The sequence below is a fragment of the Triturus cristatus genome, chromosome 7 (assembly GCF_964204655.1).
Source record: "Triturus cristatus chromosome 7, aTriCri1.1, whole genome shotgun sequence".
Lineage (NCBI taxonomy): Eukaryota > Metazoa > Chordata > Amphibia > Caudata > Salamandridae > Triturus > Triturus cristatus.
Genome location: NC_140590.1, coordinates 1,632,546,089 through 1,632,571,893, shown reverse-complemented (window position 1 = coordinate 1,632,571,893; position 25,805 = coordinate 1,632,546,089). Strand labels below are relative to the sequence as shown.

At 43.9% G+C, this 25,805-nt stretch overlaps 1 protein-coding gene across 2 annotated transcripts in view; it reads right to left on the bottom strand.

The window, feature by feature from the left end:
• TCEA2 (transcription elongation factor A2) overlaps nt 1-25,805 on the bottom strand; it is a 360,970-nt gene that overhangs the window by 248,389 nt on the left and 86,776 nt on the right. For both annotated transcript variants that reach the window (XM_085614606.1, XM_085614605.1), the window contains exons 3-4: nt 15,552-15,657; nt 6,257-6,341 (exon numbers count right to left, since the gene is read on the bottom strand). In XM_085614606.1, coding sequence (XP_085470732.1) covers nt 6,257-6,341; nt 15,552-15,657 — 191 coding nt within the window. The remainder of the gene's footprint in view (nt 1-6,256; nt 6,342-15,551; nt 15,658-25,805) is intronic.

The following is a 25,805-nucleotide window of genomic DNA, read 5'->3' as shown; positions in this document are numbered from 1 at the left end:
CATAACACAATTGAGTAACCAACACCGGCCAAAAGAGAAAGCACATTTGATGCCACATGAACTCGTGTAGAACTTTGGATACATTTACACACTCAGTATCCAGCATAGCCAAAAACAACAGCAGACAATGACTTACCCCAGCACCAGGAATGAACGAAAACACGAAACATAGTTCAAGGAAGTGAGAGGATCATAACATCAGCGCGCCAACAAAAACATGACTCCTCTAAGAATCACGCGTCTGACAACAGCCCAAAGTGTGAGATCGGCACCCCTCTAACAACGATCATGTTCCCAAACGCAACCCCAACACGCCAGTAAGCAAGAGCGGACAAACATAGCCTCACTACAACTAATGCAAATAGTCAATAAAATAAAGCAATCGAGACCGCAATAGACGCATCCAAACAGGTAGCGGCTCAATAAAGTTTCTTTCTAACTGATTCTTGAGGGTGATAACAAACTGATCACCATGACCACAAACACACACCTCCAAGTCGTAACAGCTACGCTGCATGCCAACGCGTTGGAATTCCGCATAAATTCACCCATCGAAAGAGCGCCCTTCAGCGCAACCCCAAAACGTTAGTCAGCAAGAACGGACCAACAAAACTTTAACTAACGTATTTGATTAATACAATCAGTAATTTAGACCGCGAAAGACGTTACCAAACAGGTAGCGGCGTAATAAAGTTTAATTTAAAACAGTGCTTGCGAGTGTCAACAACCCGGTCACCATGACTACGACACACCCCCAAGTTAAAACAGCTGCAACCAGGAGCACGCAGCGCGCCAATACGTCGTAACTCCATATAAATCCACCAACCGCAAGAGCGCTTCCTACCACTTCGAGAAACGCCAGAAGAGTGACAGCAGCCGGAAAGGAGAGAGGAGACCCCGGAGCACCGAAGAAGCGGACCAAAACACGCACAATTAAAAAGGTACGGAATAGCAAGCCCTCACGGGCCATTTGTAAACAGCATGACGCGATTGAAAAAATCCGATCTAACATCACGCAAGGAACCGGCCCATGCACGCTCAATGAGTTGAATCGAGATTCCCAATCGTAACCAGCATGGTGTTCACTTAGGCACGACTAAGCGGAGCTCCATTATAGAAATCTCCTGCATGCACCAAAGAGGTCACGCCCCAGAATTCAAACAGCACTATTAAGGCACGTATAATCACCGCGAGCCACGAACAATAAGTAGTAAAGAAACCGATTAATCAAAGCGCATGAGCAGTTACAGCAAGAAAAATACCACTGCAAGTTAGAAACCCGCCAGATATAATGATACAGCATTGGCGCCATTAAGAGGGTGTAGATGCCAACTCCTCTTACTTCCTATTTTCTAGAAAGAAACCATCGAGATACACATGAGGCAAGTCATTTCCCACCAGCTGGCATTACACGGAACAAGGCAACACATAGAAGACAAGCCACCTTGTCTCGGAGTGAGCGTAAGTTGACACAGGATTATTTCTTGTTTATTCACAACCTTCAAATATGGCATAAACAGTAATTAGATACCATTACGATTGAATTACAGGAACAGAAGTCCGATTCCATCCTTACATCTGCCCTGAAGACGACCTTATAAACACCACATAGGTCCCCAGCTACACAGGTCGAAACGCGTTGGCGTACAAGCAGAGATCGTGAACACCTTTGTAGAAGACAAAGCGAGAATCAGCTCCTCTACACAAGCAAATGCACAGAAAGACCACAACTCGCATTCTTGTTTAAACCATTTATAGCCACAAGTACCCGACTCTGCTCAGGACCGCAACAATAGCTAGAACTATAGGAGCCAATCGGCTCAAGTTCCACAAATCAAAAAGTTTCGGACAAATGACTATGGTTATGTAAAATAGATCTATTTGATAGCTTTTATGGTATTTTTGACACATTTTGAAGTCACTGTACAAATGTAAATATATATGTCACTGTCTTTTGTATATAATAAGTGTATGTCTAACGAGTAGTGTTCATCGAACCGAAAAGTTGATAAGTAAAAGAAAAAAATTGCTTTGCAGATCGCAGTCATTAAACAGACTAGCTGATAAAACAAATGTTGTGATCAATGGTGACAGAGGCAAAATGTATGTTGTAAAAAATAATAGATATCAAGGGCGAAAGCCTAAAGTCTACCGAGCACTAACATCACTGGTTAAAAGCCATGGGCTAATAGATGTATGGGAATCCAAGTTTCCCTCTGACCCAGGATACACATACTTTTCATACCCCCACAAGAAATATGTCAGGCTGGATTACTTTTTTATATCAAAGCAGACTCTAGGAGGGGCAGAAATAAAAATATTGCCGAAATCGATGTCTGATCATAACCCCTTGACTCTCGGGCTAAGATTGCCGCAAATTCATACGCACCAAACACAATGGACATTCGACAGGAAATTGTTGGTTGATCAAGAATATGTCTGTCATTTTAGAACCTGGATCAAATAATTTTTTAATATAAATAGATTTAGTGCCTCACGTAATGCGGTCTGGGATGCGTTTAAGGCAGGAGTAAGGGGGGAGATGGCAAGTTTTGTAGCTAACAAGAGACAGCAACAAGGGAAGATTAGGTAACTACATGCCAAGCTTCGGAACTTGGAGAGAGAGCATCTGGGTAAGATAGTGCGGGGGATGGAGGCAGCTACAACTCAGCTAGATATTATCTTGGTTAGGGCTGAGAGAGGGTCTTATTATTCTGAAAAGGCTGCAGCAAGCTATCAGACTCATAGGGTGGAGAGCTATGAGTATGGCGAAACAGTAGGAAAATTACTTGCCTTAAAGACTAGACAAAAATCAGCGAAGAGTCAGATATCCCTAATAACTAGGAGGGAGGCCTCATATACAGATCCGGGGGACATAGTTGGTGTTTTCCATAAATTTTATCAAGAGCTTTATATGAAGGAGAAGCAAGGCCCCCACGGGGATTTTTTTGTGAGGGCCAGTAAAGAATATAGGACTTTGGGGGGGATGTAAGTGAGAGGTTGGAGACTGAATTTACATTGGAGGAGACATAAACAGCGATACAGCAATTGGCTTCAGGCAAGGCAGCTGGCCCCGTCAGAAGTCCATCTGAATTTTATAAAAAGTTTCAAGAGCAGCTAGCTCCCTTGCTCTGGGATCTTTTTCTGGGGGTACAATATTCTGGGAATCCACCTGACTCTTGGAGGGGTACTAATATCGTCATTTTCCCCAAGAAAGATAAACCATTGGATAATTCATATAGGCCCATCTCTTTAATAAATGCGGATGCAAAAATCTATTCTAAAATCTTGGCGAACCGTCTCGAGAGGATCATAGCCAGCCTTGTATCACCTTGGCAAGATGGCTTCGTACCAGGTCGAGATACAACTGACCATGTAAGACGAGCCGTGGCCCTATTTGATATCACTGGGGAGGCTAATGGATATTTGGCTATGATCCTCTTCGATGCGGAAAAAGCATTTGATCGTGTGTCATGGGAGTATCTGTCTGGTGTCCTAGCAGCTAAAGGGTTCGGCCCTCAGGCCATCACTGCAATCAAAGCGATGTATAGGGCTCCCTACGCGAAATTACAGCTGATGGGTAGGGAATCTGCTATGATAAGGGTTTTACGAGGAACAAGGCAAGGCTGTCCTTGCTCCCCAATTTTATTTGCCCTATATATAGATCCACTTATCCAATCGCTTATTGAGAACTAGGCAATTGTACCAGTGACGACCCAGGGATTTAGTACTAAAGTACTAGCTTACGCAGATGACAATCGCAGTACTAACACCTAACCCTGAGGAAGCAATGAGGGAGATCGAAGCTATCGTTACTATTTTTGGAAAGGAATCGGGGTATCTATTGAATAAAACTAAGACCCAAACAATCTGTACTAAAAATTTTACTTTTCAGGATAGCCGACGAGTAAATATAGCTACCTATCTTGGAGTCAGGATCACTTCGGATATCGGCTTGATTGCCCAAATTAATTTAAACCCCGTGATTAGTAAGATTGCCAAAGACCTTATGCGAATGAATTCACTTAATTTAACCATTATAGGCAGAGTCAATGTCCTAAAAATGATTATGTTTCCTAAGGTGCTGTACCTATTTAGGGCACTTCCGGTTGAAATCGAAAGGATCTTTAATAAAAGCTTTAGATTCTTTACTCAGTAGGTTTATCTGGCAATATGGCAAGGTCAGGAGATATTTAAAGCTTCTCACTCTGCCACAAGCACGGGGTGGGTGGGCCGCTCCTAATCTAACCTTTTACTATTGGGCAGCTTTGTTACAGCAAATGAATATACTCTTTTTTGAAACCACTGGCAGTGCCAGTGGGACACAGGCTGAGGACTTCCCAACAATTTGCGAGTTGGCACTTGGGGAGAGGGCAAAAGCATTGATTTTACGTGAGTTGGAACCCAGTTACTATAAGAAGCTTCGATTTAAGATTATATTAAATGCGTGGAAAATCTGGGGCAGAATACAAAACATATGAATATTGCGAAGATAACTAAGTATACAGCCATTTGGAAATGATCTCTATTTCCCCCTGTGTGTTATAATGTTATAGCCAAGCAATGGGAGCAACTTGGTCTACGGACCATGGGAGCTATCCAACCAAATGGCCAATTATATCTGTTCAATGAGCTACAAAGAGAGTTCGGAATTCCGGATGGGCACTATCTTAAGTATCTACAAATAAAGGGGGGTCTTGGCAAAAGGAGATATGCAATTTCTAATGCTAAAATTGCACTATTCGAAACCATGGGGAGAACAGCCTGTAAAATTTAACACCTTTATAGTATGATGATGGAGCTAGCCTTGGATGATACTGAAAAAACTGAGACTAAATGGGCCAGCAGATTAGAGGATGAAGATGTCGATATGGATATGTCACTATGATTAGTTAAAAAAACGCTCCTATCCGCCAATCTAAAGTCACAACATTATAAAACGATTTATAATCTGTATTTTACTCTGGCCAAATTATTCAAATGGGGGAAAAGGGAGGACGACAAATGCCCTAGATGTGGGGTAGGACCGGCAGAAGAGATTCATATGTTTTATGAGTGCCCACAACTTGATCTGATAAAAACCGAACTGGTAAAGTTTTGGGAGAAGATCCTTGGAAAAACAATGGTACTAACCCCTTTGCTTATGATGATTGGATATGACAGTAGTGTTGAGCTAGATCAAGCCCAGACTAGTATCATATTTATTTCAGTTGTTATATTAAGGCTACTCATTGCAACTAGATGGAAGGATCCTATGCCCCCAAGTTCCTATGAATTCTTGGCTCGCTTTATAGCCGTATATAAATTTTAACAGGCTTTATAAACTCGTATGGGGTACCAGGCTAAAAGGTGGGGTATAAAATTATGGGCTCCAGTTACGAAGTGGCTAAAAAGGGTAGGATAATGCACATGGATCAAATTTGTGTTGATATGAATTTTTCTTGATTTATTGTCTTTTCTTGGCCTTTTTTTTCTTTTATGTAACAATATTAATTTGGAATAATAGATAACTATTGACAATGTATAACAAATGAATTAATTTTTCATGTGAATATATGTATAATGTCTCTTTGAATAAGTAAAAATAAATTTTAAAAAAAGAATGAAAAGCTTTGTTGTGTGGAAGAAATGGGTGTACTTTTAGACAATTAGAAGTTAATGCTGGAGACAAAATTATTTTATTCAAAAGCAAAGGTTACCTTTTGGATACAAAATCGATGTATTCTTGGACAACGTGAAAACGATAACTTGGAACAAAATTAGTTCATGTACTTACTAAGGAAATCTGATATTTGTACGAAAATAAGTAGCTTCTGAAAATTACATGCTACTATTATGGGATACAATGAATGCATTTCAAATAAATTCCAATCTGATCATATATCATGCTGATTTGGGGACAATCACTCTTGGTATTATGGTATAAGTTCCGTGATGCTAGATGGCTCGTTTTGCTGCTGTGGCTGTTATTCCAAGTCTCACGTTGAGACCTTCCAATATCTCTATTCAAACCTTTTTTCCTTGCCATATTATAACAGCATATACCTGAGCACTATGTGACTTGTGCCTGTAAGATAAGAGCCTGTTACTAAGTGGATGTGCTGGTTGCCTGCCCCTGAAAGATCGCTCATTTTGCACGTTTCATTTTGCCACCACTTGCAGATATTCTCTAATTTATATTGTATTTCTTTAGAACACAGCACTATCAAACATGCCTTCCAGCCTCTATTTTTGCAACTGCTACGGATATATTTACCTCTGGTCTTTTGAGTCACCACTCGCCAAGGAAGACGTCGGTAAGGGTAAAATCTTCTTCTCTTCACTTTTTTCTTCTGAACCATCTGCAATAGGAAGGCAAATGAGAGTGTGAGAACCATAGCAATGCCTTTAAGAGTCATCATCAAACATACACAGCGCCACACAGCTTAAAACATACAGATATCAACAAAGGCAAAGTCTACAAATACAAAACAAAGCTGGGAAATCAGGACGTGCACATCTGATAATCCATTTAGGCACTTCAAATGCTTCTTCTCTGTATGCACTGAAGCCACAGAGAGCAGGACTAACTAAAGTAAACCAAGCATTTGCAATGCAATCGGTCTCGTCTTTGGGACCTCATATGTATTTAGCTATGCAGCACATTAGCCTGGGTACTGAAACATCTACTGTTCTTTAACATGGAGAGAAAGTAAGCATCAAACTGCGTGACACACCATGTATCGGAACAGATGGAGAAAAATATTGCCTTTCAGCTGGAAATGGTATAGTCCATAGCTCTGCTTTTAATATAAAATCAGGGCCTTCGGGGGTCATATCACTGAAAATACAAGATTTGAAAAAAATATTATTGTCTACGGGTGCTCGTGGAAGACCATTTCTATGGACTGGAATCTATTTTACTGACCTCTGCTTATCGTTTTCTATCGAGCAAGTTAAATAGAGGCAGTTGCCAGAAAAATAAAAAAATAGACAGTCCCTCAGCAGAAAGAATTTCTGGTATTTTACTGATCTCTGCTGGTAGTTTTCTATCAAGACAGTTAAATAGAGGCAGTCCTTAAGCCGAAGCAGACAAGTCCTAGGGCTGATCTCCAGAGCCCACAAATGAAAATGACATACACATTTAAGTTTATAATAATAAGTATATGCTAAAGTATATACAAGAGGTCTCGAATGCTCAACCTAAAAAATTACTCTTATTTTATGTTATCTGGGTCAGAACCCATATGATCCTTCAACTCAGATCTAGATGCAATTTCATGTTGTGATTTCCTGTGATGTCACTGTCCGCACAATAATCTTGTGATGTAATTTCCGATTATGTCATTAGTATGTTAATTAGCCATTTTCACACAGGAAAATCCTACCTCTTTTTGTCACAGAATGCAGTAAAGTAAGGATTTGAGGTCTTTGTGTTGGTGCTTTGCTGATAGTCCAGGACTGGCTGAAAGAAAATTGACTTGTTGACATCCATGTTTGCTCTAGACAAGGTGACTGCCCATGCCTCCAACAGTTCCTATGTACCCTTATTTAGTATGTGGGTTTGTGATTCACAGAACACCGTGGAGGCAGGGTACATTGTCGCAATTGGTTGTGAAAGGGGTTAAAATACATTTTTAAATGAACATGCGTATTTTTTGCCATTTGAAGCACAGAAAAAGATGCATTCGCAGTTGCCTGGGTACCAAGCTAGGAGAGAGTTTGTTAATTGACTGGCACTGTATTTTCTTAATGCCCAACACAGCCACGTGCACATTCGCGCTTCTGGCAATGGAAGAGTTATGTCTGGTGAATTCGCGTACTAGCCTAACAGAAAAATTAGAAGAGAAAGTTGTACTGATTCTGCCTTTAAACGTTATTACTATCTGATCATTGATAAAACATAAAGGAAGACAAACGTTTCTCAGATGGGTACTTCTTATGTGATATAGACAAAGAAATATAGTTTCTGCAGTTTGCTAACTGGTTTCATTTTAACACGCATATATAGCATTCTGGAGAACGGCGTGAGTTCTGTGAAAAATATACTTTTATTTCTTATGAAACTAAACTTTGCTTGTCGGTCTACTGTTTCAGCGATGGCGACTGAGGTGGGAATGGATACTTAAAGAATCACAGTTCAAGAATCTCCTCTTGATGCCTAAACTTAGCGGCCATGTTGAAATGGCAACGTCTGTCCCCATTTTGTCAATTCTCTAACACGTAGATAGTGCAAACTATTTGAACAAGCAGATCAGAAAAGAAAATTGCGTTTGTTTATGGAATATTAGCTTGCTGTATTTCACATGTGTGGCAATATTTTAAAGTATTGATTATCACGAATTGTTTTTAATAATGCTTAATTGTTATATTGTCAAAAGGCAGTGTAAAAATCATCGCTTTTAAGATTAGTTGTACTTGACTGGATTTTTCTCGCTTCTATATCTCTTTACCCATGGCCCATTACCTCCCTCCTAAAATGGTGGTTTCTGCCATTGTGTACAGGTTTGAACTACGCGGCGCTAGTCCGCTCTTTGTGTCCATGGTGCTGGTGCCTGCAGAGGGGAATATGGCTGCCTCTGGGGATAGCGGTGAGCGGACTGCTCCTGGAGAAGGGCTTGGACATTAGCTTGGCTGCTCTGCGTAGACCTGATCCTTATATTCGGGTAATATTGAACGTGGCCAGCCTAGTAGCGCTCTACACTTTCAGCCACACAGCGAGCGAATGGGTGAGTGCAGAAGGAAAGGCTCAACAAGAGAGGCAGAGAGTAGAATAACAAGCATTTGAAATGCAATTGGACCGCATTTATGCGAGACCTATTGCACTGGAAACAGGAGGGCGGGCAAGAAAGCACGAAGAGGAGTGAGGGGGCAGGAGGAGGGGCGAGAAGTCGCGGACAGAGGTAGGGGGGAGGGGAGACAGGGAAGAAAATAGTGTTCAGAGTAAAGGGGGCAGTAGCCATGGAAAAATACAAATGACAACATGGCTGTCATGAGGAGGGACTAACAAGCCTAAAACCAATCGGAAGGAAGCATTTAGGACCTAAGCCAATGAAAAAGGTGGGCGGAGCTTCCATGAAGCTTCCACACTATACTGAATACTACATGCCTCGCAAAGCAAGCGGCGCATGCGCTGCAACGCTAAGCTCGACCTAACAAGGGAAAGCCTCAGTAAGCGATAGCTTTTGTTCTTTTTTTCTGGGCTGAATGGGGGTATAGTCCTTCCAGACCTTAATAGCAGCCCTTAGGTTAAGAAAGGCAATATTAAGTTAACTGACTGGGTGAAGCTCTCACTCAAGTGCCACCTACATGACAGTTGCTGGGATCAATCTCCGAGGCGGAAGAGGAGACAGGAAATGAACCAGTGTAGTCAGATGGTACCACAAGATAGACCACAGGAGGAGCTGGGCTTGACTCCTAAGTACAAGTCTCAGGATTCACCAGAGCAAACAGACAACTAAGTGCCCTAGAAGGGATACTCAACCGTTCAAAGCAATGAACTTGTAGCACTGCATCCAGTACAGGAGACTAGCTTGACCCTACAGTACATCAATGACTTATGATTCCTCAATCCCCTAACACAGTGGGCCAAAACTGATGGTCTAATGGAGTCTCTGCAGAGGTTTTAGTCCCTCAAGAGCCCTCAGCTAAGGAGCATTGGATCCTATTCCCTCGACCACGACAAATGGATTCAACTGAACCAGTCTATCTGGAATCAAGAAGATGAATGGTCTTCTAACCAGGTATTTTCAACCTCCCTGGGATTTCTCATCCCACTTTGAATGTGGCTGAGGAGAATGACCATGACATGAAAGTTGAAGGATACCAGCCTAGAGAGTGGACTTTCTTTGATACCTCACAAGCAGAAACGGTATTATGCGCTGCGCTCTGTGGGCCATTTACTTACCTCCTGACTTATTTCCAATAATAAAATCTATTGTCTCGGGTCAGATTGGCACTCTCTTACTGTGCATGCAAGCCAGGTAGCCTTGGAGGTACTTCATACCAATAGTGGCACTCGAGAGCACAAGAGTCTACTGGGAAACTATTCCTCAAACAAGAGACACGCAGGTTATGTGGGTCAGACGCTGCCAACGTACATAGTTGTCCTTCAGGCAGTTTCAACAGTTCAGGAATTAAAGATAAAGGGAAAAAATAGTGCAACAAATAAAGATCCAAAGATTTTAGAAGGGACTAGAAATGGTGTCAATAACTCAATGGAGTGGGGTCGTGCGGCTCATGATTTATGCTGGTATGTACAGGACCTGCAAAAACAACTATGAATTAACAGATATAGAAGCAGATTCTGGCCCACTATTAAATGACAAGGTACCCACAAACAAGAGAACAGGATAGAGCCAAGATGTAAAGGTGTCGATGTTTTTATTTATTTGCTCCTTCGCCAATTGAAAAAAGATTTACAAATTTTTTGTGTGTGAGAAGTCATTGCCACCTATATGCATGTGCCTGTCAAAAGGCAACTGTTAAATCTTATTTTTTAGAATTTTTTCTGGAGCCTGCAAATTAGCAGAGATGTTCTACGTTCTTCAATTCAAATTAGACCCATGACAGAGAAGCAATACATTGTAGCTTACACATTCTGCATGATCGAACTATAGCTCTTTTTTTCTGAATCAATATGTAAAAGCAAATTGATTAGCAATTCAATTGTAATCATACCAGAGGACAAAGGGGGAGCATTGGTTATCATGGACACCACAGCTTATAGGACAGAATGTATGAGACAACTGAATGTGGAAACATCATATCGACCTCTAACAAGTGACCCCACTAGAGGACTAGCTTTCATAATAAGATATAGGGTAGACAACGCAAAGAACAATGGTTGGATAACGCCAGAAGAGACAGATTTTCTGATAACTGATGAACCTATCACTCCGTACTTCTATGTCCTTCCGAAGATCCGTAAGTCACAAAGACCACCACCTGGGGGGCCCATTATTTTTGGAATTGGTTCCATTTTAGAACCGTTGTCCCAATTTGTGGATCATTTTCTGAGACCTCTGATTCGCCAGATGCCTACTTATCTGTAGGGTACAAAAGATGTACATCGTCAACTCGGGGACTTAACTTTTGAAGCAGAAACAGATTACTTGGTATCTTTTGATGTAGAATCACTTTATACCTGTATCCCACAGGACCAAACACTGCCCACAGTGGGAGCCCTTCTTCGGGGAAGTGATCTGGATACGATTACATCAGCCTCTTTCATGATGAAGTGTGCCATGCTGGCAATGAAAGAAAACTTTTTTAGTTTTGAAGACTGTTTATGCCTACAGACGTCCGGGACTTCAATGGGCAGTACATTCGCCCCCAGTCTGACGAATCTCTATATGCATACATTTAAAAATGTACAGGTGTTGGTAGCAGGGAACCCAAACCGTGCTAACATTATTCTATGGAAACACTACATTGATGACATCTTTGTGATCTGGCGCAGAGATGCTACCTCTATTGAATACTTCCATGCCTGGCTTAACAGTCAGAATTCATTCGTGAGATTCACCTGTTAATAAAACAAAGAACATCTACCCTTTCTAGATCTACTAATCTTTCCATCTTTGGGGCACCTTGAAACAAGTATAAGGAACATGATGCGAGTTTGACAAGCAATCTCCTCAACAGACATTATCCACTATCCTTAGTAAAAAGATCTGCCAAAAGAGCACGGAACAACAATCGAGATGCTTTGCTTAACACTTCATCAGTCAAAGAATCCGTAGACGGATTAGTTTGTGTACATACTTTTAGTTCTATGTCCAACTAGATCAATAAAGTAATCTGCAAGAATCGGCACATTTTGAACAAAGGAAAGCACTCTCTACAACGTCCATTGTTTGCTTTCAAAAGGAGCAATAATTTGAAAGACAGACTGGTCCGTACTAGACCCTAACCTATGTTGAATATTAGACAAGATACCCTTTGGGATTTTCCATCAATCCAAGGATATTACCTGTGTGGGTCATGTGGGGTTTGTGCTCAGACTTGTGCCACACAGGCCATTAATATTGGGACCGGGAAACCTTGGCTATTGAAACAACATACCAACTGCAATAGTGAGAGATTAAAATATCTCATGGTTTGTCCCTGCAATCTCAGATACGTGGGAATGACTATACGTAAATTGAAAACTCGGATCATGGAACACAAAAGTACCATCAGGTATAAGAAACAAGCCACTAACCTTACTAATAATTTATTGGAAAAAAGGCCATCTTCCGGAGGACTTAAGGTGGACAGTACTGGACTGCCTTTTTAACAGAGAATGTTGAGGATGAGTGGGTTGTTAAAAAAACATGCTTGACTCGCTTTTCTACAAGCGACTGACACTTAGGTTCCGATAGTTTATTACAACAAATTTGGGTCACTTTACCTTTGTTTAACTAACAGGGACAGATCTGTCATTCTCATTATATTATAGGACGGGCTGGCTTCTTAACAAACTCTGCAAGGTTAATATAATTTTCTGGTCTTTGCACATGAGACCCATGCTTTTCTCATTTTCTTGGCACAGCGTTCCATCCAGCCTAATAATAACATCATAGCCTTGAGATGGTACGTTGTGGTGCAATCTATGTACATCTATACAACAAGGTACTCACATAGGACTATACTCCTTTGTTATATTAAAAAATATATGTTTATTTTTTTAAACATATTGAAATGCCCCGTCTATTGACTAGGTTTCTCTATTTTGACTGCTTTCATTATTCTTCTGTTAAGACATGATTTGATCCTCACTAGAGCCATATTTGCTGACACCCCTGAGTTGCAGTTTATTGTATGTCTCCCTTCTGACAACTATACAGGTCGGTGTCGTGACTGCCCCTTGAGCGTTTACGCCAAGGACAGCCAAGACATTGTACCCGACTGCAGCGGGTGTCTATTCCAGATACCGGGTATGATATTTTCACGATTGGGTTCTACTTTTTGGGGTCTCCACACACCCTAAGTTCCACTGGGATGTATGTAGATATAATTTGTGATGACACGGTTGCCTCACAATTTTGAAGTTAAGGCTTAATTGGAATACCATTTTTCTTTTTCAAATCTTTAAACTGTATGATATGTCTTTATGGTTCCTAGCAGGTACTACCAGTGAATCCACCACTCTGAAAAACCCATGGATCACTGGTTTTGTATATAACGAATATATATCTTCTCCTATAAATTGTTTGCATCTTCCACTTTCACAGCAGCAGCACGAAGTAGATCCTGAAGAAGGCCATGACGCGGACTTGGTCACCGGCCGAAACATGTTCATCCTTCAACGGCACAACGGGGTTGAATGTTTTCCGTAGTGTTTTATGTTTTTAATCCTAGCACAGGGCAGCCGGAATAAAGTCATACAGCAAACCCTGGACCTAGTTTTAATTCACTTTAACACTTCACCGCCTGTACTGCGTCCTTCACCACGCCCACAAACTCTCAATGGGTATTTAGTAACTACCTTCCTGGTATACAAAACATCCCTGAGCTCCTCCCTCTCAGAGAGGGGGTTGTAGCCCGCACAATGACTAGGTTTCATTGTGCAAGGAGGTTCCCCAATGATGAAGCATGCCACTTTTGATGGGTGAGGCAAACAGTCCTCTGAAAGGGACGTCCTTTTTGATCTGGTGTTTTTGTATTTAATCTAGACGACACCCCTAGACCCGAGGGCTCCTCTGTGTTTAATTGTATGGACTAGGAGAGTTAGCCCTCACTGGACTTTAAATCTCCTCTGGCCCTTTATGTGTCTTTCTGTTGATAAAAGTTCCCAAATGTTCGACTGTCGATTGAGAAATCACAGTTTTTATCTTTGGCTGAAGCATGATAGAAAAGGCTACGAGCCTGATGTACTATCTATTCTTTAGTCGCATCTCAGCTGCTTTTGTCATGCAGGGTCTATGATATGCACCAGGGCATGTACGAGTACCCAGCATAACAATGCAATTCAGTAGGATCTGCAGAATACCTGGCCTTTTAATATTATTTTAGGCAGGATTACCTTTCAGAATTTTTGCATTTAAGTCTGCGATTGAAAGGCAGAGGCCTGTGTTGAACTGCAGGCCTTCATTGCTGCTTGCAAAATGCAGACATTGCAACAGTAAAAGGAACTGGGACTGAAAAGTGAAGCAGTGGCAGAATTCAAGGGAAGATCGTGAGGCGCAAGCAGCAGTTACCGACCAGTACCTGCTCCCCATGATATTTACAACGCTAGAGCTGCCCATCATAACACTTTCACAAACTTGGCATTAGAAACACCTTTCCGATGTCCAAATTTATGTAATGATCTGCAAAGCATCGATGCATACCAAGCAGATCAGAAGTAAGAAGGGAGTGCCCTTTCACCCACAACCCCCTTTTGCTTACAAGTTGCAGGGAGTTGCAATGTGGTCACTGCACCTCACAAATTCATTCATGAATCATAATTGAGGCTCCCTGTTTTCTGTTTTAACAGATTTTTACGGCTAAATATAGACAGAAAACATTTACTTTCTTGTCTGTATTTATTTTTAAATGTGGATAAAAACGGAAATTGGGTTGCTTTTTGAGTTATTCTAAATGCTGTCTGTCATGAGTGCCAGGCCATAACTGTGTGGATTAAGAGGGTTAAAAAAGAAAGGAACTTTTGTAACGAGGCTTTAACAGCAGTAGATATGCATAAGATTCATACTGAAATGTGCATATTTTCATATGAATGCATTGATTTATCTTCTGCGGGTGTTCCCAGCATTGTAACCTGGCTGGCACTCAAGCATAAGTGAATATTTATCGGTTAAATAAATGTGGAAATATACTAATTTCAGCTTCATTTCTCCACAAAACCCAAAATAAATATGGATAAATACAGATAAAATTAGCAAAAACAAAATATGGATAAATACAGACAGAAATGTCAGCATAAAAAATATACCATAAAACCGGAGGCCCTAATCATAATATCACTTTTGCAGAGCACAGGTGTGATTGCGGAACTCGTTAAGCCTGCAGTTTTGAGAGCAAACTGCTTTGTGCGTTGTTAGACCTCCCATTTATTACAGTTGAAGGCATCCCTACAGTAATTCAATGAGTGATGGCAGCTAGCTGCCTAGATTAAAGACACGCACTGTAAATTCAGGCATAGCTCACATGAGGCAGCAGTTCTAGTCCTTGGATTATGGAGTTACATGTGCTTGTAGAAGTGAAGCATTGCTCACTGGTGCCCCGTGTGGATTAGGATCTCTGTATGAAAACCTTCATCTCCTTTTGTAAATTGAGGACAATTTTCAGCAGGGGAAGGTCTAAGACATCATTGCTTCGTTCACTAAAACACGCAGTGTTGACCACTGATGATTTAAGATTATTTTAGAAAAAAGAACATGATATGAGCTACACAATTTACATTCTCAAACAATAAATACACTTAGTGGTAAACACAGACTTTAGCATTGAATGTAAAGGGGACACACCACAGAGTAAAAGTGCCAAACAGCTATGTGAAGAGAGCCGGGTAAAAGGCATATCATTGTCCAAACCCAAAAACCAAGCAGCAGTGTTCAGAAGATTTTTATTTATTTATATTTTCTCACCTAGAAGTTTCTTCCAGCATTTGATAAGTGTTTTAGCCAGCGTTATCACTTCCTCGTCGCTAGTTTGCTTTCTGAGGGCATTCACGGACATTCCAATCCTGGTGGACTGTAAGAAGAAAGTTAAGGACAGTAAAGGATGAAAAAGAGAAACGTTTAATCGGCCTCTTAGATCCTGAAAAGGAAGCCAGCAACTACCAGTTCTCAGTTTCATAAACAGCATGACCAGTAAGGGAAGAGTTATTATGTAGTTTTTTTTTTTACTCTTTTCAAAGGTCGTACAACCCCATGCTAAAAAATATCTAACTTAGAATGTGAAGAAAGACTAGCTGTTAATGGGTATGTGGTTGCTAAGATTATCCAACAGAAGGAAAAAGTTACCTTGATGGTAAATCAGTAACTGTTAGACCTTAGTTCTTTTCATTATCATCTTGCAGGGTAGTCTGCCATGCACTTTCGAGACTGGAAACTGATGCTAAAACTTATTTCATTGCTTTTGTGAATTAGCCCTCTGCACGCAAGCATTCTGTACAGATAGCACGACCACCTCTCTCCTGGTATGCCTGGCCTCAGAAGTTCCCTTCTGGGGGAAAAAAGGGAGCTTAGTAATATGTATTGTTTAGTACATCGCTATAGTGTCAGTGAATAAGGGGGCAATAACAAAAAGGAACCTTTGAACTAAGGGCTATTTGTATAAAGCCATTTTGCAATCGGAAAAATGCAATTTGCAAAATCACAGGGTTTGTAACCTCAAAATGTTTTTTAAATAGGCATTGAACCATTTGGTGCGTCAGAAAAAGCCTTTCAGATTCACAAATTTAGTTAAGCCACCCATACAAATTCGCAATTAAGAAGGAGATTGATGGGGCATCCCTCCAAACTGAGATAAGGTTACTGACACAAGGTTACTCACACCTCTAAAGAGGTCGCAATTTCCAAAGGGGAATGAGTCCTTCTTTGACAACTTCCATTAAATGAACAGTGTCGGGTGGAGTAGGTAGTGGTCGAGAGGGCCACTCCCTGCTTCGCCTACTGTTTTCCTAAACAGGGTTTTATTTTTTTCCTTTTATTAAGCATCACCAGCTCTTATAAGAAACCAGGGCTGCTCTAAAAAGAAAAGTGCGCTTGTGAATGCAAACACAGGGATGGTGGTCTGCTGTGGATGGTAGTTTGCTTTTCGTTGCAGGGCCACCACCCTGTGTTCAAGGTAAATCACAAGGGGTCGTGAATACCGACCTGCCTAATTATTATTCATTAAGAAAGTCATTCGGTCACCCTCCCGGCGACTGGAAATTTGAAGAGTAGGCCAACGACTTCCTGGACAATTTCACACTTGTGGTTAATAGAGAAGCCTGCCAGGGCTCTCTGCTCTGGGCCGTCAATTTCTGTAATACGGGTATTCTGCAGGAGCATGATGTGCAATAAAACCAATTTCCACACAGCACCTTTCAGCAGACTGATCTATGTGCATGAGTTGCTCGTTACCTCACAAGGCTGAAAGCTGTGGTATTTTCCATGTAGGATCACCAACATTCTGGATTTCGCAAGAGGAAGAAAGGCTTTAAATACTAGCAAACTTCTTTCAGTTCTAACACGTTCATTTGAAGGGATGAGTCTGGCTCAGTACTTAATGTAACTCTGTGCAGTTTTCGGCAATGAACTCTCCAACCATACTCCAAGAAAGAGGTGGTGACCATGAGCTGTGGTTGAGAACAGGCACAAGGGACATTCCAAAAATAGTTAGAAGCAGGTGCCTACTATGCGTCATCAGAACCAAGAAAGGCTGGACAAGGCACGTCTGAAAGGTCGCCCAGTAGCTGGTCCTAATGTTCCTCCAGATCTAACTGCACATAATGAATGTGGTGTCTGGCACTTGAAACCACAACTGTCCAGGATACATGCAGTCCCATAAGGAAGAGAAAACACTAGACTTACAAAATCTCACTGGCTCATCACAGAAGGCCAAGATGGAGTCTAGGAATGCTCCTTTGACATGTATACTTATGGAGAGGACCTACGAACCCCAGAATATTTACAATTTTCTGAAGGTCAAAGTTACGCCGCACCATGCCTTCTCTCCTGTGCTGCCCAGATAAAACAATCATCTAGGTATCCATGGCAGTGGAAATGTAGCTGCTGGAAATAGGATACCACCTGGGCCAGGCTCATGGTGAACTAAAGAGGTGGCTCTGAGGCCAAATAACATTAGCTAGTATTGGCTGTTACTGGTTATATAGGTTTGCCAATAATAAAACATGGTACTTTCTCTGTTACAGTAGTATAGGTACATAAAAATAGGCATTTGGTAGGTGCAATATATAGTCAGTCTTTGTGTCTTGGACAGCTACTAAATGGGCCAGAGTCCACCCCTTCCTTTTTTTCCTTACATAACAATAGTATGAGTTGTATACAGCCACCTTTCCAGACATATCACACCTAGAAGGAGAAGCTTCTCTACCTCCTGCAGAAGTTGCTGGGATGCAAAATGGGCAGAAGTGGTGATGGAAGCTGTAGAGCAAAGGGATTCTTAACCTCTGAGAGGAATTAAGCATCAGTGGTTACTAAAGTCCAATGGTGGCAGGGGAGATAAAGCCTTTCCATACTGAAGTGTATGAGGGCCTCCTCAGAGGCATAGAGGATGTGTTGCCTTGGGGAACCATTGTGTCTTACTGGTCTCTTAAAGGATGGGGAATGGGCCACAACGCAAGCCATTCTTCTTTGAGGAGTGGAAAAATGTGATTAAGTAGTAGAATGAAAAGTTTCTCTCTTTTGATCCACTTGTTTGTGATATGCAGATCTAGAAGTGATATGAATTCTTTCTTCAGGCCTTTTCTTGAAGCAGAAAATATCCTGAATGGATTTATTTCCCCAACTGGCATAGGGGAACGGACTCTTTGGAATATTTTATATTTTTTGTATTAATGAAGCAGTATCGCCTTGACCATGTCATCTAGATAAAAATTAGACAGCGACTTTGGTGGAATAGTGACTGCAGATGTTTTGAAACATATTGAGTACGTCCAATCTGTAAGAAACTGAGTTATTAGATGAGGGGGTTAAATACCCACCTCAATTAATAATCACATTCTTTGTCACAGTGAACCACCGAAGTCACTAAATAATCCTGAGCTCAACCCCCTGGTAGCTATGGCACAGAGTAGGCAGGCTTAACTTAGAGGCAAAATACAAAAACAATAAAACCCCTAAAAGAATAAGATAGGATACAATTGAATAAAACATTACATCAAAGTGACAGGAATCCAATAAAGGGAACCAGTTATATGAATTTTTAAAGTTTTAAGATAGCCTGGAAACGGCTTGTCTCTGTTCTGCAGGATTGGAGTTTCCAGGTCTGCGACAAGCTCTTCTACTCAGTCTCTCTAACTCTTAAGTGCAAATTACCTCAGGGATCCTCTTTGAGTCCTACCCTGCTCAATGTCTATGTTCGTCCTTTTGGTCTCAGCTTAGTCTCCTATGCAGATGAAAGCCAACTGGTCATCTCCCTGGCAACAGGACAGCATTCAAAAGCACCCCAGCTACAGCCATGCCTCACAGAAGTTGCAAAATGGATGGATAATTGCTCTCTAAAACTTAACAGTGAAAATGCACAAGTCATGAGAATAGGAAACAAACCAAACTGCATGACTCCGGAGGGTTGGCCAGACAGTCTTGGACCTCTGCCTTAGCTGTAACAGCCATCTAAAATGAAAAATTTCCTAGTAGACACGAAGGAAAGTTTCAATTCTATTAAGGACTCGGAGGCGAGGATTATGCTCTGCTTTCTTTATTTTCCAATACCAGCAGATTCAACATTTACTAAAAAAAAAACTCTCTTTCCCATGAACAGGAGGGAAAGGGCAGTCCGAGAGGTCAACCAATCAGCATCCACGTCAGTCCTCAGGATCCGGGAACTGCCTCTTTCTTTGACTGCGAACCGGCCAGAGATCAACGAATCCCCTTAGTCCGTCTTAGATGAGTCCGCCCCTGAAAGGAGTAAGACAACTTCGAATGAATCCGAACTTAACTATCACAGTGTACCACAAAGCAAATCCTCCACTGAGGAACTGAGATAAGAAACACACAAGGATAATTGATTATCAATTTCCAATACGGTTATACCCCAAACCCGTAACCCTCTCAACCGAAAGGAGAGAGCAGTACTTATACCTTACGAAGCTGTCAATCCACAGGTTAGGGCGGGGAAGAGCGACTGACCCCTCAGGAACTCCGGGAGGGAATAATCCTCGCCTCCGAGTCCTTAATAGAATTGAAACTTTCCTTCGTGTCTACTAGGAAATTTTTCATTCTATGGCAGGACCGGAGGCGAGGATTATGCTCGTTCAAAGCTTGTCCACCACCAGGGAAGCCATGTCAATGACCGGTTTAAAGTAAAACCTTTTAAACATCCAGTCTGATGCCCAGTCAGCGGCATTGAGAATATCCTCGAGCCGCGCTCCGAGGGAAAAGGCTTTGGAGGCCATAGCTCCTCTCACTGAATGAGCACCGAAGTGCGAGATGTCAATGCCGGCTTCCTTCATGGTCCATTTGACCCATCTCGCAATGGTGGGAGAAGAGACAGCCTTGAAGGGTTTCCTCAGAGAGATCAGTAGTTGGTTTACGCCGTGGGGACGGTGCTCACTCATCATGCTCTCATACGCCTTGAGGCAGCGCACCACACACAACTTGGGTTGATTGTCAAAAGCCGGGTAAGAAATTATCCTAGAGCTTGACTTAGTGCGGCGAGAAATATGAAAGGTGACCCCTTGCAGGGAAAAAATGCGACCGCTGAGATCAAGGGCTCTCACATCCGAAACTCTTCTACAGGAGACTAAACAAAGGAGCATGGCCAACTTCGCGGAAAGCTGTTTGCGCGACAAGGATCTATTCGAAGGCCAGGCCTGAAATAGATGCAAAACTTTGTTCACATCCCACAGCTGGGAGTACCGAGGTAGGGGAGGCAGGGATAAGCGAATACCCCGCAATAACTTACACACGAAAGGGTGTTCCCCCACCGCCTTGCCCTGCACCGGGTCATGGCCCGCCGAAATCGCTGATCTGTAAGAATTTATGGTGCGGTAAGCCAAACCTTCTGTGGCTAGGGAAGCTAGGAAATTCAGGACGTGAACCACTTCGCACCCCACGGGATCCTGACCCCGGCTAAGACACCAACCGACACATCTGGACCAAGCCGAACGATATCTTTTGTTGGTGCCGTCTGCCCATGCTGCTGCCAGGATAGTCTGAGCGTCTCCCGATAAGCCACGGAGTCTCCAACGTTGCCGGAAATCCGCCAGGCCATGAGGGGCATGCGATTCTGCAGAACTAACGGGTGAGGCTGACCTTGGGGATCCCGAAGAATCGTATGATCGAGGGGTAGAAGGATTGGAGAATCCCAAGAAAGTTCCAGAAGAACTGGAAACCATACTTGCGACCTCCAATAAGGCGTGACTAGGACTACCCTCGCCTGCTGTCGGCGAACCTGTGCTGAGAGGCGCATGACCATCGCAAACGGTGGAAAGGCGTACCCCATCTCCTGGGACCAGTCCTGAAGGAAGGCATCCGTTGCCACCGCCAGGGGATCCGGCTTCCAACTGAAGAATCGGGGAAGCTGATGGTCCAGGCGCGAGGCAAAGAGGTCCACTGAGAATGGGCCCCACAGGGCGTGGAGGCGCCGGAAAACGTCGGGGTTCAGTTGCCAGACGCTGACATCCGACCACTCCCGGGAGCACCAGTCCGCTACCACATTGGCCGCACCCGGAAGGTACTCCGCCGTTACCGACACGTTGTTGTTCAGGCAAAACGACCAAAATTCCTTGGCCATGTCCGCTAAGACCTTGGACTTCATGCCGCCCAGGTGGTTTATGTACCGTACCGCGGACACATTGTCCATCTTGAGAAGGACATGACAGCTGATCGTGTCCTTCGTCAAACATTTGATGGTGAAGGACCCGGCAAGTAGTTCCAGACAATTGATATGAAGGCGTTGTTTGTCTGCGGACCATTTTCCTCCGGTACATGAGTCCCCGCAGCGAGCTCCCCAGCCCGACCGGCTGGCGTCCGACTCGATGACTATGTCCGGAGCCGAACCGAAAATGGCCCTCCCATTCCAGGCCTCCATGTGATCCAACCACCACTGCATTTCCAATCTCACTTCCTCCGTGAGGGGAACAAGCTCCGAGTACTGTAAACCCTTCCTGAGGTGAGTGGCTTTCAGTCGCTGCAGGGCCCTGTAATGTAAGGGACCCGGGAAAATGGCCTGAATTGAGGAGGAAAGGAGACCCACTACCCTGGCCACTTGACGAAGGGAGGTGGTGGGCCGTGCCAAGGTGCGCCGGAGTTCCCTCCGGATCTTTGAAACCTTCCTGGAGGGGAGACTTAATGTCTTCTCCACGGAGTCTATGACAAACCCCAGAAACGTTGTTTGTTGGGCCGGAACCAAGAGAGACTTATTCTCGTTGATGACGAAACCTAGGTCTTGCAAGAGACAGACCATCGTTTGAAGTTGCTCTGCCAGCAAGGCGGAAGACTGAGCTACCAGGAGGATGTCGTCTAGGTAAATCAGGAGGCGGAAGCCCCTTGCTCTGAGGTACTCCACCACGGGCTTGAGCACCTTGGTGAAGCACCAAGGAGCCGAGGAGAGACCGAAAGGTAACGTCGTAAACTCGTACACCTGCCCCTGCCACAGGAATTGAAGGAACCTGCGATGCGGGGGAAAAATCGGGACGGAAAGGTAGGCGTCCTTCAGGTCGAGGCGCACCATCCAGTCGTTGGGACGCAGGAGGTCGCGCAGCAGGTGGATTCCCTCCATTTTGAAATGGCGGTAAACCAACCAGCTGTTGAACTCCTTCAGATTGATAACCGGGCGCTGACCCCCATCGGTTTTGTCCACTAGAAAGATATTGCTTAAGAACCCGCTCGGGTAGAGGGAGGAGCCCACGATCGCCCCTTTGTGGAGGAGATCGCGAACCTCTTCGTCCACCAGAGCCCTCTGGGTAGACGTAAAAACTAGAGGCCGAGGCCGGGATTCCTGCCGTGGGGTGCCGTAAAACTCTATGTGGAACCCTCTTACGGTCTGAAGCACCCATGCATCTGACGTAATGGCCTCCCAATTGTGAGCGAAAAACGCCAACCTGCCTACCACCTGTAAATGGGGGTAAGGGGAGAGACTCACCTGTTTGATTTTGGAATTGTCCTCTGCCACCTCCCCTGGCTCCTCTGCCTCTTCCGTTTCTCAGAGACTGGAAGAATTCCTGCTTGGGCTGATCACCCGCCTTCTTGAAGCCTTTGTTGGGAGCTTGATTGTAGAAGCGGCCGGTCGAGCGCCCGCGGCCACGACCGGCCCCGACAAAAACCTTCGGGTGAAACACTCTTTTAATGGACGCTTGAGCCTTATCGAGTGTGGTGAAGGTGGAAACAAACTTAGTGAGTTATTTCACAAAAGGCTCGCCAAAAAGTCCCCCATCCGCCACTGCGCCCGCCTCGGAGGAGGCCAGGTCCCCCAATTTGGGGTCCACCTTAAGTAACAAGGAGCGGTGCCTTTCTGCTGCTAGGGCGCAGTTCGCATTCCCCAGGAAGACGATAGCTCACTGGGCCCAGCCTGAAATCGACTCCGGGGAAAGTGGCGTACCAGAGGCTTTTGCTTCCTCCGCAAGGTCTAAAATCTTAGTCAAAGGGCCGCAGGCATCCAGGAGCTTGTCCTGGCAAGCTTTCCAGGACCTATCAATTCCTTTCTTGGGGTCTCGAATATATTTCTGGAGAAAAGTGGCCATCCGCGCATCAATCTCCGGAGTGACCGCTACTTTGCCCGGAAGGGCAGGTCGAGGGCACTCTGCCCTCAGGCAAGCTCTAACCTCCTTTTCTAGGGGTTTCCTCATCCTGCTGGCGACAAATTGCGTTACTTTTTCGCTTGGGGTCCACATCGATGAATGGGGATGGACTAGGTCCTCTGGGACTAACATGTCCGCAGGACCTTCTGGCACGCTCGGTGGTGGGCGCCAAGGGTGGGAAGGACCAGGTTCGTCAAGGGACTCTGAAGGAGACTCACAGTCCTCATCCTCTTCGATGTCTGGGTAGAAAGGGCCACCCTCTTCTAAAGGATCTACCTGGGACACAGGGGAACGCGCTAGGAAGGAGGCTTTAAGGCGTTCAAAGGCCCCCTCTTCCAACGCCGCTTCTGCTTTACGCTTAGGGCGTGCTGGAGCCTGTCGTTCCCTCGAAGCATAGGCACAAGCGACTTTCATAAGCCGCCTCTCAAAGGCACCCATAGCTGTAGCGACGGCGTGATGGATGGAAGCGTCCACCGCGTCGCAGAAACCATCATCCACCGGGAAGACCTGAAAGGTCTCTTCCTCGAAATATTCCCCTTCCATAATACTGATGGGTGTCCCAATGCGACTGAAAAGCCTTTACTATTTGCGAACCCAAGGTTCTAACACTATGGCAGGAGTGAACCCCCAAAATTTGGACTTGCAAGCAAGAAGTTTCGGGTAACCAATCCTGGGGCCTACACCCACAATATCAAGGGGTATTTTCCCTTCTCAAGTTATAGGCAGGAGCTAAAAGCCTGGGCCGGCCCCCAAACGGTATGACAGCCTTTAAATGTATTTATTATGTCCAATAGCTCACTGGGAAATTACCGACCCTCGTGCGGGCGTCAGGCTGCGATCAAGACAGACCCGAGATCGGGTGTCAGAGCTCCAGGCAGGCGGGCGTCTAGCTCGGCGGGTACGCGACGAAACACTTCCTGACAGGAAAGCGTTCCTGCAGAGCGAGTGAATTGCAAGAGAGACGCACGGTACTAGCGCACTCTGGCGGCGGCTTCCGCACACCGCAAGCCTGCAACAGAAACCGCGAAAGGAGCGATGAAAACGCTCCCGCGGTAACCAGAACCTTGAAGGCACCTGAAAACCAAAGCGCACCGCTCGCGCGACACAGTGCCCCCAAACACTACGCATTAAACAATCACCAAAGAACATAACCATAGAGTGATAGGGAAAAGAAACTTATCTGCTGGCAAGCAGGAAAAGAAAGAGGAGATATCCCAGCAGTTCCCGGATCCTGAGGACTGACGTGGATGCTGATTGGTTGACCTCTCGGACTGCCCTTTCCCTCCTGTTCATGGGAAAGAGAGTTTTTTTTTGTAAATGTTGAATATGCTGGTATTGGAAAATAAAGAAAGCAGAGCATAATCCTCGCCTCCGGTCCTGCCATAGAATCTAGGAATCTGGCTGCTGAAATCTAGGAATCTGGTTGAACAGTAAGTTGCCATTTAAGGCCCAGGTGAAGAAACTGGCTGCAGTCTGTTTTGGCACGTTAGAATCCATTAGAAAGGTCTTAGAGATCCTGCCAAACCCACCAAAAGAACTGTAATCCAGGCTTCAGTTACATCTCGCCTTGACTATTGAACTGTATTGTATCTGGGTATCTCTCAATCCGCATTAATAGGATTGCAGATTGTCCAAAATGCCACAACTCGCCTTTTATTGAGACTGCCTAAACACCCTTATGTATCAGCTTCTCTGGTCCAACTCCATTGGCATCCCATTAAACAAGCATTTGCAATGCAACGGTCTCGCCTTTAGGATCTTAAAAGTATTTAGCCATGCAGCATATTATCCTTGGTGTTATATTAACTCTTCTCATTTAGCCTTACACAACTACTATGACCGCATGGAAAGAGCATTTGTTCTCAGTGGGACGCCATGGAAAGGGGTTAACGTAACTGTTCGTTCCAAACAATAAAGTTTTACAAAAACCAATATGCATTGACAAAGCTAATGCATTGACAAAGTCAAAAGGCTGGCAGCATAAGTCGGACCAGCTAGCTTTGCAAATGCTTGTGTTGCTATGTCAGGGACGTGGAGCAGCAGAGGTATGTGGAGGTAAAGAACAGTGTGGTATGAAACTGAAACTGATCATGAGCAATAGCTAGACTGAAACAGAAGCGTGTTCTGTACTCGAGAAAGACACAAGCCGAACTTGAAATATGATCTGCGAAACTTGTTATGGTTTGAGATCGGGCTAACCTTCGCTGGAATGTCAAGGTTGAACAAGCACTGGCAACAACATTAGGTCTGGCTTTAACACCTCCAGAGTTTTCTGTTTGTATAGATTTAAGTCATCTATATGCATGATCGGCTTGAACTCCAAGCCATACGAGAAATTGTGCAGTTTAAATAATGTTCTAACCTGTAAACGCTCTTACATTTTGCACAGTGGGGTCATGGAACCCATTCTACAAACTTCAGATTTAAGACG